The sequence below is a fragment of the Carcharodon carcharias genome, chromosome 6 (genome assembly GCF_017639515.1).
Source record: "Carcharodon carcharias isolate sCarCar2 chromosome 6, sCarCar2.pri, whole genome shotgun sequence".
Classification (NCBI taxonomy): Eukaryota; Metazoa; Chordata; class Chondrichthyes; order Lamniformes; family Lamnidae; genus Carcharodon; species Carcharodon carcharias.
This window is the reverse complement of record NC_054472.1, coordinates 52,020,177-52,032,799: the sequence shown is the minus strand read 5'-3', so window position 1 is coordinate 52,032,799 and position 12,623 is coordinate 52,020,177. Positions and strand designations below refer to the sequence as shown.

The following is a 12,623-nucleotide window of genomic DNA, read 5'->3' as shown; positions in this document are numbered from 1 at the left end:
GTAGGACTTTCAAACCAAGTTGAAGAGATTTTGTTTTGTGAAGTGAATATCATGACTGTACGTTTATAAGGAAGCAACAGGTGCTGTGGAATCAGAAACAAACTGGGAAGAGGGGTCAGTGCTCAGCAAATGTTTCCTAGAAAAATTAAGACAGCAAATGTGAACATAAAGTGGGCAGGCAGGCCACTATGGTGCGATATACTAATCTGAAGAAAGGGGCATTACTAATGTCAATGATGCAGCAATTGCACTTTACAGTCTCTGGGTTACCTGTGCAGTGGGTCATCCCAGCCTTGGTGGGAGACGGGGGTGGTGAGTGAGAAGAATGCCACAAAATGAAATTCATGACCCAAAAAGGGGGTAGGGTCCAGGCCAACAATAAAACAGAAACAAAAATCTAATTCTCACAAAAGAATGTATAAAAACATTCACCTCAAAAACCCATGTTGCACTGTGATTGTATGAGCATATGTGCAATCATGAATTATTACAATGCTCTAAGGTTGTGGCAGACAGTGTGTATGATTGATAGGGTATTAATCAGAAGATGCATATCAGACTCAAAATGTGTTCTTGAGCATACTTCTAATAGTAAATTTCATGTTCACTGAGCTCTCTGGCAGTTTGTGCAATGTATTTTTCCATGTGCTACTTATTTATCAAAGAACAAAGTGATTTAACTCTCTCCTCTTCAATTATCTAATAGACTAATAGAGACTTTGACCATGTGTCACAGCATCATACTTCAGATGATTGTTATCTAAGGATTAATTAATTTATTTTATGTATGTTTCTGTAAAACAAAAAGCGCACCCTAATCTGCACCATCATATTGGTTTTTGTCCTTTCACACACAGATCAATCTGATCAACAAACAGTAGGATATGTAATGGTGTTAACTACCAGTTCTGCACACTGTTACAACTCTGCTGAACTGCATGTCTCATTGCAATCTATGGATTTTACCACAAAAGTAGTTTGGCTACTGTTCACAGTGTAGAAAGCACCCATCAGCCAAGTAATTTACAACGGGTGAGAACAACACTGAAATGGAAGAAGCCTTATGAATTGCCTTCAAGCTTACAGTTATGCATTAATAATTAAATTTAAACAGTTTTGGTTATCAGCAATGGTGTTTCAGATTCTGGGCCTCACTTATATCCCACTAAACAATATTCTTCTAGTCAACTAACAGATCAAAAATATTGAAATTAAAACAATTGTGAATGACATCACATGGTAACAATGTCACCTTAGTCAGTTACATCTGACGAATGCTATCTATAAAACACCTGTACATAAATTATGAAGCGCTGTTTCTCAAATTAGGCTTTTCTAAAAAAAAATGTCAAGCATAAAGCCACATTACTGAAAATGATCTCTTAAACTGCAAAATATGCTGGTACTCACTGCCTTCTCTTTCCTATTGCAACTCAAATACTTGCTACCCCTTTGGGACTCTGGAAACTTGAGCTATTCCTGACTGTGCTGTGAGCCTGACAGAAGCACAACAGACGCCACATTCAACAACAGACTTCAACCTGCAGTCTTCATACAGGGAGCTTCACATCGTTCTGTAACACAATACATTCTTGCAATCAGAGTAATTCACAAATGGCAAAACAAGAAGAAAGGTCAGTGGCACAGAATCATTTACATCTTTCTGACCGTCGGGAGGAAGGTAAAGCACTATCAAAGCAAAACCCTTTGCAGCAGGTGATAGTTCTCCACTTAGTAAAGCCCCAGTGAATTGTTGTGGCGCTGTTTCTCTCTCTCTTTAGGTTAGTTCAGAAACCAAAACTTTGTTCCTCCAGCAAGATCTTAGCTGTAGAAGAAATGAGTAAGACATGCTGATTTACTGATGTCTAGAATGAGGCTACAGACAGTTGTTGCATACGTAAGCTGAATGGCTGAAACAGAAAGTGTATCTTTAGCAGGTACCTTTCACCTAGCCTGATCTCTGGGTCCTTCCAACTATAGTTAGTTAAGGTCTATGACCAAGTCCTTTCAGACAATTTAATACAGAAATTGAGGACACCAGGAAAATGCAGAACCCAAAGTGCAAGTAACATGTTACAACTATTTTAAAGAACATATATTTTCTTCACAGAAACATGCAACTCACAACGTTGTTGCAAGAGAAATAATGAATGGCTCTTATCTCTCCCTACATGAAAGGAGGTGTTAGCATTAGTTCATAAAGATGGTGATGGCGTTTTAACAAATAAAAATTGTTCAACTAAACAATGGTGAAAGCCCACCCTTTCCTGTAGTGCCACTGTACTTTGAGAAACCTCAGATAAAGTAGAACCAGGACCAAGTAGCATAATATTTTCCAGATTTTCAAAATTTACATAAAGAAAAAAAGGGTTAAAAAAGGGAACGTAAATGGATAAACAAGAAATGATAAACAAGTATCATATATAAAGCTGAAGTAACACATCTGATGAAGAGCAAATTCTTCTTACCTAATTGCACCAGCAGCTAAATGACCATAGGAGCCACTGGTGGAGGAGCTGCTACGGGAGTTATTGAGTATGGTGACCAAGGAGTTGGGGGAAGTTCTTATCATAGTCTGAAGGTCAAAGTTGGGATCAGACAATGGGGATATAGACAATGAACGCTTCCGGCTTGGCCTGGTTGACAACCTTGGACTGGAGAATCGAGAGCCTGTTGCATTAAAGAAGAAAATTAGAGCAGAGTATCATGTCATATTTCATGTTCAAACTGCCTATTTATTCATCATGCCCAACTAATGTGTAGAAGGAGGCTCAAAAAAAATGACTTTCTCTGATAAGTAGCTTACTTCTCACCTGTGATCTACTGGCTGCAATTGAGGAAAATTAGGAAGAAGAATTTATCTTCCACTGCCTTACCTCAGGGGAGCTCTGTTTATTAATGTGCAAGCAAAATGATAAATTGCTAAACAAAAAGAAAAGGCTTCTATGTATTGCCCCACTCATTTCTAGTGATTTATGAATCTGACGGCTGCTTAGACATTCACATCATTAATTCACCACAAGCAGCAAGACAGTGGTTCAGACCTGCACCAGGAATAAGGAAACCTTCAGAACAAAAGCTGACTGAATAGAAAATAAAAGTTGAGAAATTTCAAATTGGAATTAAGTTGTACATTGTGTAGCTACCATTGACTTGTACCCGAGATGGAAGTTACGTTGAGAAACTTATCTCTGAGGCAGTGGCAATTATTTTTATATTTGTTAGAACAGTCCATGTGACCAGGGTAATAGCTTAACTGGGGCACATTTACTGCTTCCAACAGTTACTTAAGAGCTAACATTCCCTGTATGTTAGGCAAGTGCAAATATGTACACAAAATTGCAGGCAAACATATACGGATGGAAATCTTTTTTATGTACAAATTCAGATGTAAGTGAAGCTGGTAAACACTGGTTCCAATTTTCAATTCTTTCCAGTAGAATATGAAGGGAGAATATAGGAAGCATATGCTGACATAAAAGGACTTTCATCTTTTTCTTTGCAATCTTGAAATTGAATGATTGGAGAAAGTCAGGTGGCATCCTCAAACACTAGAGAGGTTAAAATACAGAGGATAAGTAAGTCTGACCAGTGCCAAAGTAGGTCACTGAAATAAGCCTTGCTGGGTCCCTGAGGCCAAAAGGATGAATGGAAGTGGGAGACAGGGTCAAATGAGGCAGATGATGAGCCCAATTCCTATGATGAAAACATACCAAAACTCAGTCTTGTGCTTATGTAAATGCCAGTTGAATAGTTAGGCAAAACTAAAGCATTAATGCTTGACTAACTATAAATCTCATCATGACTGCAATTGTGTCCTTCTACTGGGAGACAAATGATAGCCTGTGTTGAGTTATAAGCACTTATATTTTACTTTAGCTCACAGTTCTTATTTGATTTAATTCATACAGTACTGGGGAATGGCATTGCATTGAAGACAAAATTCTTAGAACTTTTCAAGAGAAAAGAGTCCAAAATTAGCACATTATAGTCAAACCTAATGTTTTTGGTACTCCCTGTGGTTGTGATGTTCGGCAGCTGCCTGCAAGGTACCATGCAGGGCTTGTTTTGTTATCAACACTGCGAGTGGCCATGCAAACAAAAATTAAAGGGAACATGCATTGAAAAAACTGACCAAGCACAACAACTACATTTTAAAGGGAACGTTGTTCCAACCTGAGCATAAATTCGAACAAGTGAAAGGGTCAAAGATTTTTCAGGATAATATTAACAGCGTTTTGCCCGTTCATTTATAAATGAGAGTGAAATTCCACCCATTTATCTTCTCACCCTAATTAAGCAGACTCTGAGCATTCTTGCTCTTTATAAATTGGAAAATGTAGACATTACCAATTTAACAAGAAACAATAACACTTTATCCAGTAGGATTGTAATTACACCTTAAAGCAAAATATTTAGTTGCCAACAAATATAAAGCAGATTTTTCAATCATTACCCATGATGAGTCTTCTTTTTAAAAAGTCATATCTATTATCAGTGCTGGTTTAGAGACATCCTCCCTACATACTTGCAACATTGAAAGTTATCAGAAATTATAATCACTATTTCTTTAAAAAAGTACTTTGATTATTTTACCTTATATTACGTATACTATTATAATTAATACAATGTTTTGTGAACCACTCTCATTTTCTAAATTCCATACTTAAAAGCTAAAATGAGGACTTTATAGACTAGAAATGTAATAAGCCTATATAAAAATCCCAGTAGGAACTCTCCTTAATCAAAAGAGTTTCAACAAGCCATTAAGTAAAGCAGAAGCAGGGATAATTAGGCATCATAATATCACCTGTAGGCCTGATACAAAGTTTGAATTGACTGAGCATCTCTGAAAAAAGCCAAAAGAGGAAAGTGCTATTAGTTAACTCCTGAACCATTTATTGTTATCAATCAGAGTTATGGATTTAGCTCACAGACAGAAAATAATTTTTCAGGCATAAACTGTATTATAATGATGCCAACCCTCGTAATAGTGATAACAATCTCAGAAGAGAAGTTTGATTGCAGTTTTTGCACATTAAGATTCAATGAATGGTGAGAATGTGGAACTACCACATGGAGTAATTGAGGTGAATAGTACAAACGCCTTTCAGGGGAAGCTAGATAAGCATAAATGAAGGAGAAAGGATTATAAGGATATGTTGAAAGAGTGAGATGAAACAGGATTGGGGGGTGGGGGAAGAGTCGTTGCGAGCATAAGCATCAGCGTAGAATTGTTAGGACAAATGGCCTGTTTCTGTACTGTAAAAATCTACATAAAATACAATAAAATCACCATCTTCCAAGTCATGCACATGGTTTTGCTGCTTAGAAAGCAGAAGGGAGACAGCAAATAGAAAAAGTTCCTTCTGGGGCTAGAGACCACATGTTTTGGGCGTGTGTTCATAGTATATATGCATGGTGGGAAGGAAATTCTTGTAATTTAAATATTCATCAATGACTGGGGTAATAAACTGCTGGAGAAATATTTTGTTTTGATTGAATTTGAGGTTCGTGAACTTGAGAATGGATGGAGCACTGTTGTGTAAAACATGATGGAACCATGGAACTATCCACATGAAGCAAAGCAACTGCAGCAGCTTTTATATTGTAGAATACAAAATTAAAAAAAAAAATTAGCTTACTAAATTGTTAACATCCAAAAAGCACTTCTATCAACTAGTATTTCAATATTATGAAAATAAGTGATTTTTAAAATGCTGCGACAAATACAATGATAGACATTTTAACAGATAAATAGGTTAGTTTCAGTTTCAGGATATTATTGTTGATCTGCATCAGAAGAATAGATTCACACTTAGAAGAATGATAGGGCAACACATCCCTAATTCAGATTGAAGTTTGACATTGACTGGAGTTTAGATGCTTTTAATTGCTTTACACAACGCAAAAGGGTAAATTCATCCTGTTCAGATTAAAAGGAAGTACTGACTAAACAAACTCTCATCAGCTGGAAAAAGGTGAGGTTAAGTGACCTTCCCACAATGCAGTCTTCTTTTAATCTTCTATTTACACTGCAAAATAACTCATTTGCATAATATCACTATGCACTTTTGCCACACACATTAAAACAATACCGAATTTAAATGTTGCTGCTACAGCACTTGAATTATACAAAAACTAATTCCATTAATTTATTTAGAAGAAATTGATCTCATAATAGTTCTCTGTGTGTAGAAAAGTAATAGAATATTTCCATCACCCTATTGTATTTAATATGTTGGCTGGTATTTCCGCATCATCCTGCTTAAAACCCAGATTTTCCTTTTTAGAAAACATACATTTAATAGGCTCCAGACATAATGATGGGATTAGTAAACCTGAGTTAAACTTTTATGAGCTCTTCCACAGAATTTGCTTCAAATTCAACAGTACAATGAGACGACAGTAACTTTAAAACTGTTTTTATATAACAAATAAATGTGATCTTGCCAGCCGCTCAATTTGAACTCAAAAGAACTTTCAATTTGGCTGTTCCAACACTGAGTAATGTCCAGAATAGGACCAGCTATTTGAAATGCTCTTTACCTCTTTTTTATTTAATCAAAATAAAAAGTATTTGGATTGTTAGAATTATTTTACCCTGAAGCGTTTTTCCTCTCTACATCCTCTTGGAGTTGTATACCATTGCCAGTTTTCAGGTAAGAGGCTTCTGTGATTGCAACTCAGAAGTTGGTCACTGGGAGGTGCATTGACTTGCGCAACCTGCCTCCAATGAAGTACCTCACTTCGCAGCCGAACTGAGATCGAGAAAAAAAAGTCTATGTGGAAAGTGGAGAGAGTAAAACCCAACACCTTATCGATTCGCGGCATGCTGCATAAATATATTAACATGCCAGCTCCTCACACAGCAAGTGAGATACAATCTAAGGAATAGTTAAAATGGACACCATTTTTTCTGACCTTTCTTGATCTTACTCTCCAATGTCATTCCCCACTTCCCAACTGAATGGAAAGTAGTATACACATTTCTTAGCCAGCACTGCTATTTTGAGCCCCATAGGAAATGCATGAGAATGGCACAAGTCAAATTATTTCCCCCAAATTCCTGCCCCTTTATTGGGGAGCGAGGATTTTTCTTTACATGGCTCCGCTGAGAATAAAGATTCACCTTCTATGAGACAAAAGGCCTTGACCTGCCAGTCCAAGGTGCTGGATGTCACATTGGTAAATACATTTCAGTTTTTCGCCCTCCTAAACCTGGCAATTGCAAGTCAGTAGTTAAACCTCAATTACCACTCTGAAAACGCTCAACACCAAAAAAGACCAGATCGTATTGTCAGTTCCTTCAAATTATTAACATCTGTGATAGAGCCCAAGATTGTCTCTTTTTTTGGTGGGTTGCTTTTTTTACATTGTAATGATTGAACTTTTTTCCAGATTTCTTTTTTTAATAACATTTGAATGGAAACTTTTACATGGTGAATGTGTCAATATATAACTTTTTTTTGGTTGTTACCTACCCTCCATTGTATGCAGATATTCCATGTGAAGGGCACCAGCAGTTGCCGTGCCAGCTGGAGGAAGGATATCACCGTATGGGCTACGGTGGCCAGCCAACAGGGCCATCTGGTGGTGGTAATATTCCGCTGGGCTGACTCCAGCATGTGGTACTGCAAAAGCAAATAGACGTTAAATCATCACCAAGGTTGTTCAGTGAGGCCCCAATAGCTGAAAACAAATTGCATTCTTGGAAATTACTTCAAATGCACTCTTTACATATTAACTGATCTGGATACCTACCAAGTTTTCAGTTAATATTGGTCAAGTCTCTATATTGCTCTGGGACATTCTACGTGACGGTAATCAGGACTAAATGGGAGCATTTCCTGTGCACTATTTGTAATTATTCGTAAATGCATTCTTTATAAACATTTCCTATTTCACTACAAATAGCACAGAGACAAAATCCCATATAAAAGTCTTCGTCACCTACACTCTAGTGCCAGGCTAACATTTACAAACCTGTACATCCCTCCCAACTAGTATAGAAAATTCCTAAAATTTGTCAAACTGTTCAGAGATATTCTTCAAAGATCCAAATGATTTTTAAGTCATATGAGCCTGAAAGTTATGTCGTAACTTGTGTAGCATTTGATTGTTACTTGTCTCATACTTGCAGCTTCAGTTGAACTTTTGGATTGATTTTTTTTTCCAATACTTGGTTTTTTTAAAACAGGGCCCTCAGAACTTTTATTGTTATAGTTCTGGCCTCTAGCAGCCAGCACAGCTGCGGTGATGTATACGCCTCAGCAGCAGATGTGAAAAAGACTTGGTTTTTTTGTGCAGAGCGTTACCTTGATATTCATGTGCACATTTGGACTTACCTTGCAGCTGCACATTGTGCACAAGAACTTTCCAAACCTTTTGGAATAGAAGTAAATGCAGGGAAACCTACTGTTGTAAGTCATTATCCATCCAAATTTGTTTTACATTTTGTATATCCATCTGCAATAAACACAACTGCTACTAACATTTATATGTTAGTTTCCATTTTTCTATGTTAAAAAGTAAGATAAAGAAGAGACATAAGGAATGCTCAAACAGGGACGTTTTAAGGAGGGTCTTAAAGGAGAGGGAGGTGGTGAGATGGAGCAGTTTATGGAGGGAATTCCAGGGCACAGGGCATAGATGATTATTAATGATGAAGAGAAAGAAAGGGGGATGCACAAGAGGCCAGATTTAGAGATGCACAGAGTTCTCGTGGGTTGTAGGGCTGAAGGGGGTTACAGAGATAGAGGAGCAAGGCCATGGAGGGATTTGAACATGAGAATGAGAATTCTAAGTTGAAGGTACTGGGTGATTGGGTGCCAATCTAGCTCAGTAAGAATATAGGTGATGAGCGAGTAGGACTGAAAATCAGACACAGAGATTTAGGTGAGGTGAAGTGCCAAGGCAATTAGGGTTGAGCAATAAATGCTGGCCCAACCAGCGAAGCCCACATCCCATGAATTAATTTTTTTAAAGTTTACAGGGTGTGCAGCATGGGAAGCCAACCAGGAGAACACTGAAACTGTGAAAGGTATAAATGAATGTTTTGTCAGCAGATGGGCTGTGGTAGATGCTGAGACAAATAATGTTGTGGAGGTGGAAGTAAGCAATCTTCGTGATGGGGATAATGCACAGGGAGTGGTGGAGTGGGTGGTGCCAAACTCCAGATCGAATACAGATTGCAAAAGGTCTGATTTAGCAAGAGTCAGCAGCCAATGAAAAGGAAACAGACTTTATGGTAGGGGCAGAAGACAATGATTTCAGTCCATCTGACATTTAACTGAAGAAAACTGCAGTCAATCTAAGACTGGAAGTCAGACAAACCGTCTGACAACATAGAGACAGTGGAGGAGTTGAGAGAAGTGGTGGAGGTGAATCTGGGCATCACTAAGATACATGCAGAAGCTGCCTCCATTTGATGTTGCCAAAGGAAAAATTGTAGTTAAAAAACAAAAGGAGACCCAGAACACATCATTAGGGAACTTGAGAGATAATGGAGCAAGGGTAGGAAGGGAAACCATTGCTGAAGATACATTGGCTACGAATGGATAGGTAAGAATGTGACCAAATGGGGCAGTACCACTAAACTAGACTAGACTTTGAAGTAGAGGCGCTAGAAGGAGTGTTGCCTTCATTTCGCACAAGAGATCAAATCTAGTTCAGCTTGCAGCTGCTCTAAACTAAATTCCATCTCCATAGTATTTTTACGTTACCTACTTCTCAGTGCTGCATGGTGATTGCATTGTTTAGTATCAGGATACTGACACAGTAATGAATCACATGTTAAAGTCAGGCATATTTTTAAATAAAATTTTCTCTGAAACTTAATTTTTACCTCTGAAACTGAAGGTGAGTGGGGAGTAATGCTTTTGCCCCTCCTTGTTAGTTTATTTGTTTGTAAACAGTATATCTCAAAATCTAACGGATGGATTTCAATAAAACTTGATACACAGATAGGGTACAGCCCAAGGAAGAACTTAATAGTTTATGGCAAAGATGCAGATCTGGATCCAAATCCTGGAATTTTTTTAAGGGATCCGGTAACATTGCGATTTAGGGAGAATTGGCTCTTTTTTTTAAAAAAAAAGAATGTTGTGGGTGGTTTATAAAGAATGTTGTTGATTGTATTAGAATGCTGTGGATTGGCTCAGCTGCAGCAGTAGAATTTGTCATAGCTGCCAAAATGTGAGCAAAGTTTTCAGAGCAAGTTGTTGGATGTGGATTGGTCTGAAGTCTCCTCAGTGAGATGGAGGCTCTTAATAAAAAGATTCCCTTTTTCAGCTTTGTAGTTGTAGAGCATCAACCAGGCTGGGAAAAACCTCAAGGAGGAGCTGCGTAATTGTAATAATGTTGAGTTAACACAGCATGATTGAGGAATGTTCTCTACTGAGTTCCTTTTTCATTTGTTCTTTATGATATTCATTTTAGGTTTGCCCAGGTTTGATTCTTCTGGATAGGCCTTCATTAATGAACCACGCCACCAGCCACTGCAAGGGAACAACTGGGCATGACAAGACTCTTCTCTGTAGTGTGCCTTCCTTCTGGTGGATGTGCTGAGAATTTAGGGAGATACTGTAACATTTTAGCAACACAAACTGGAAGCACATGCAAGTTCATCTTTGTTACATGACAGTGGGCATCAATGTAAGACTCAGCATCATCCCACCTCCCTTTTATTCTAAATACAGACCTGTTTGAAAAACATTGTGCAGCTACTGTTGTGAGGTGATATTTTACAACTGAAGTGGCCAGCCTACAGCCTGCACGTCCATGAAGCTTAGACAACTCAGTCCTATGTGTATTCATATTTCTTATTGGTTGATTTGTTCTCATACTTTAGAGTTTTAGAATGGGCTGATTTACTGATGTTGTCTCATCAATGGATGAATCCTAATTGTAACATTTTTTTTACAATTAGCAACCTAAGACACATAGAAATTAAGGGGCATGCACTTAAATTTCAAACAGTCTCATAAATATTCAAAAGTCAGGGTCTGATTATGTTGTTTGTGAATTTTTAAAATTGCAATTGAAGCACCCTCTCCTGTCCCTGCAACTCAAGTGACATTATTGTGAAACTACAAGTTTCCTAGAGTGAAAGGCCTGGGATTCAAAACAACAGTGAGAAGAATAAGGTGCAGGAAGAACAGTGAAAAAAATAGGCAAATCTTTACCAAAATAGGATTTCACTTAAGCAACGAACTATAATCTACTGAGAAGTTTTAATATATGTTGGATCGCCATGATGATAAAATAAATAGCTGGTTATATATAGATGCCATCATAAATAGACAATCATTTTAAATATTGCAGTATTAGCATTATAATTTGATTAAAGAGTTTGAATTGTAAAATATTCACAGCATTATCTTTGTAACTCATTAAATTGATACACATATTTCTATATCACTGTCTCTAATCCATTGTAAGGCAGCAAAACTATATATTGTGCTCACCATCAGTAGGGCTGAGTCCCCTGGCTGCAGAAATCATTGACAGAGAGGGGCTGCTGTGTAGAGACCTAATGTAGTCCATATACGGGTTAATGTATGGGTGTGGTGGGTTAAACACTGGCTCTGACGTACCAACGGGGGTTCTTTGTGGGGAAATTCTGATGAGCGAGATGTCGGAAAATGCTGGACTACCTGAAAGGGAGGGAGGCCTAAAAGGGAAAACAAAATCATAGAGGGAAGCTGGTTACAACAGTAATTTAAATAGTAATTTTAGCATGATTTCTCTTCACCAAAAGAAGCTGAATTCCACAAATTGAACAAACAAGACACACCATATGGTACTGTACATGAAGGCACTGCCGACACGTGAACTGTTATCAGAATGTTCACTGAAGTAAAAAACATGGACAAGAAATTTAGCCATTTCTTTCAGTGTTAATGGATGTTGCAATACTGGTAAAATAATGGACTTTGCACAAAGCTTTTCAAAAGAAATCTTTAGAAGACTGCAACTTGAGTTATGTTTCAATGGAAGTAAGCAGGCGTTCTGACACACTTCTGTCGTCAGACCCTCATACTGAAACACTGTTTAAAACTGAGTAGCAGCGATTGTAGCATGTACTCTGAGACATCAGCACGGCTCTCTCTCCTAATCTCCTCTTTCAGGGAGGGTTTCTGGTTGCAGTAACCTGGACTTCTAGAAAAGACAGTGATTAAAGCCCATCATGTGCTAGCTGCGACACTGAGAACTGACCCCACCTAATGCCTTTTGTCCCTTGTTTTTCCAATTAATTTACTGTGTAAGAAAAAGCCACTGGGAGCAGCTGTGAGAGCAGTGGGGGGAGTACATTCCTTTGATGCTATGAGAATGTAACAGCAGATTTTTGCAGACCGTGATCATCAGTGTTTGCTGTTGGCACCAATCACCATGACAGACTGTAATCTGATGTGAGAAGCCAATTCCATTCAGTTATCAGTTACAAGGGACTCGAAATATCTGAATTTGACAAAGATCAAAGCTAATCTCCAGGGGAACTAAAACTCACTGAAACAAACTCAGAGGGTCAGGATACGGTGAATAGCAACTCACTGTTATTCTTCACTTGTCTATAACATTACATAGCGATGCTTCAATTATTTACATATTTGCCCTCTCTC

The 12,623-nt window shown here is 38.0% G+C and overlaps 1 protein-coding gene across 1 annotated transcript in view; it reads right to left on the bottom strand.

Moving 5' to 3' along the window:
* The window catches only part of gli3 (GLI family zinc finger 3), a 365,141-nt gene that overhangs the window by 91,767 nt on the left and 260,751 nt on the right, over positions 1-12,623 (bottom strand). The window contains exons 4-6 of the mRNA XM_041190490.1: positions 11,469-11,674; positions 7,485-7,634; positions 2,469-2,670 (exon numbers count right to left, since the gene is read on the bottom strand). Of these exons, the coding sequence (XP_041046424.1) occupies positions 2,469-2,670; positions 7,485-7,634; positions 11,469-11,674 (558 nt within the window). The remainder of the gene's footprint in view (positions 1-2,468; positions 2,671-7,484; positions 7,635-11,468; positions 11,675-12,623) is intronic.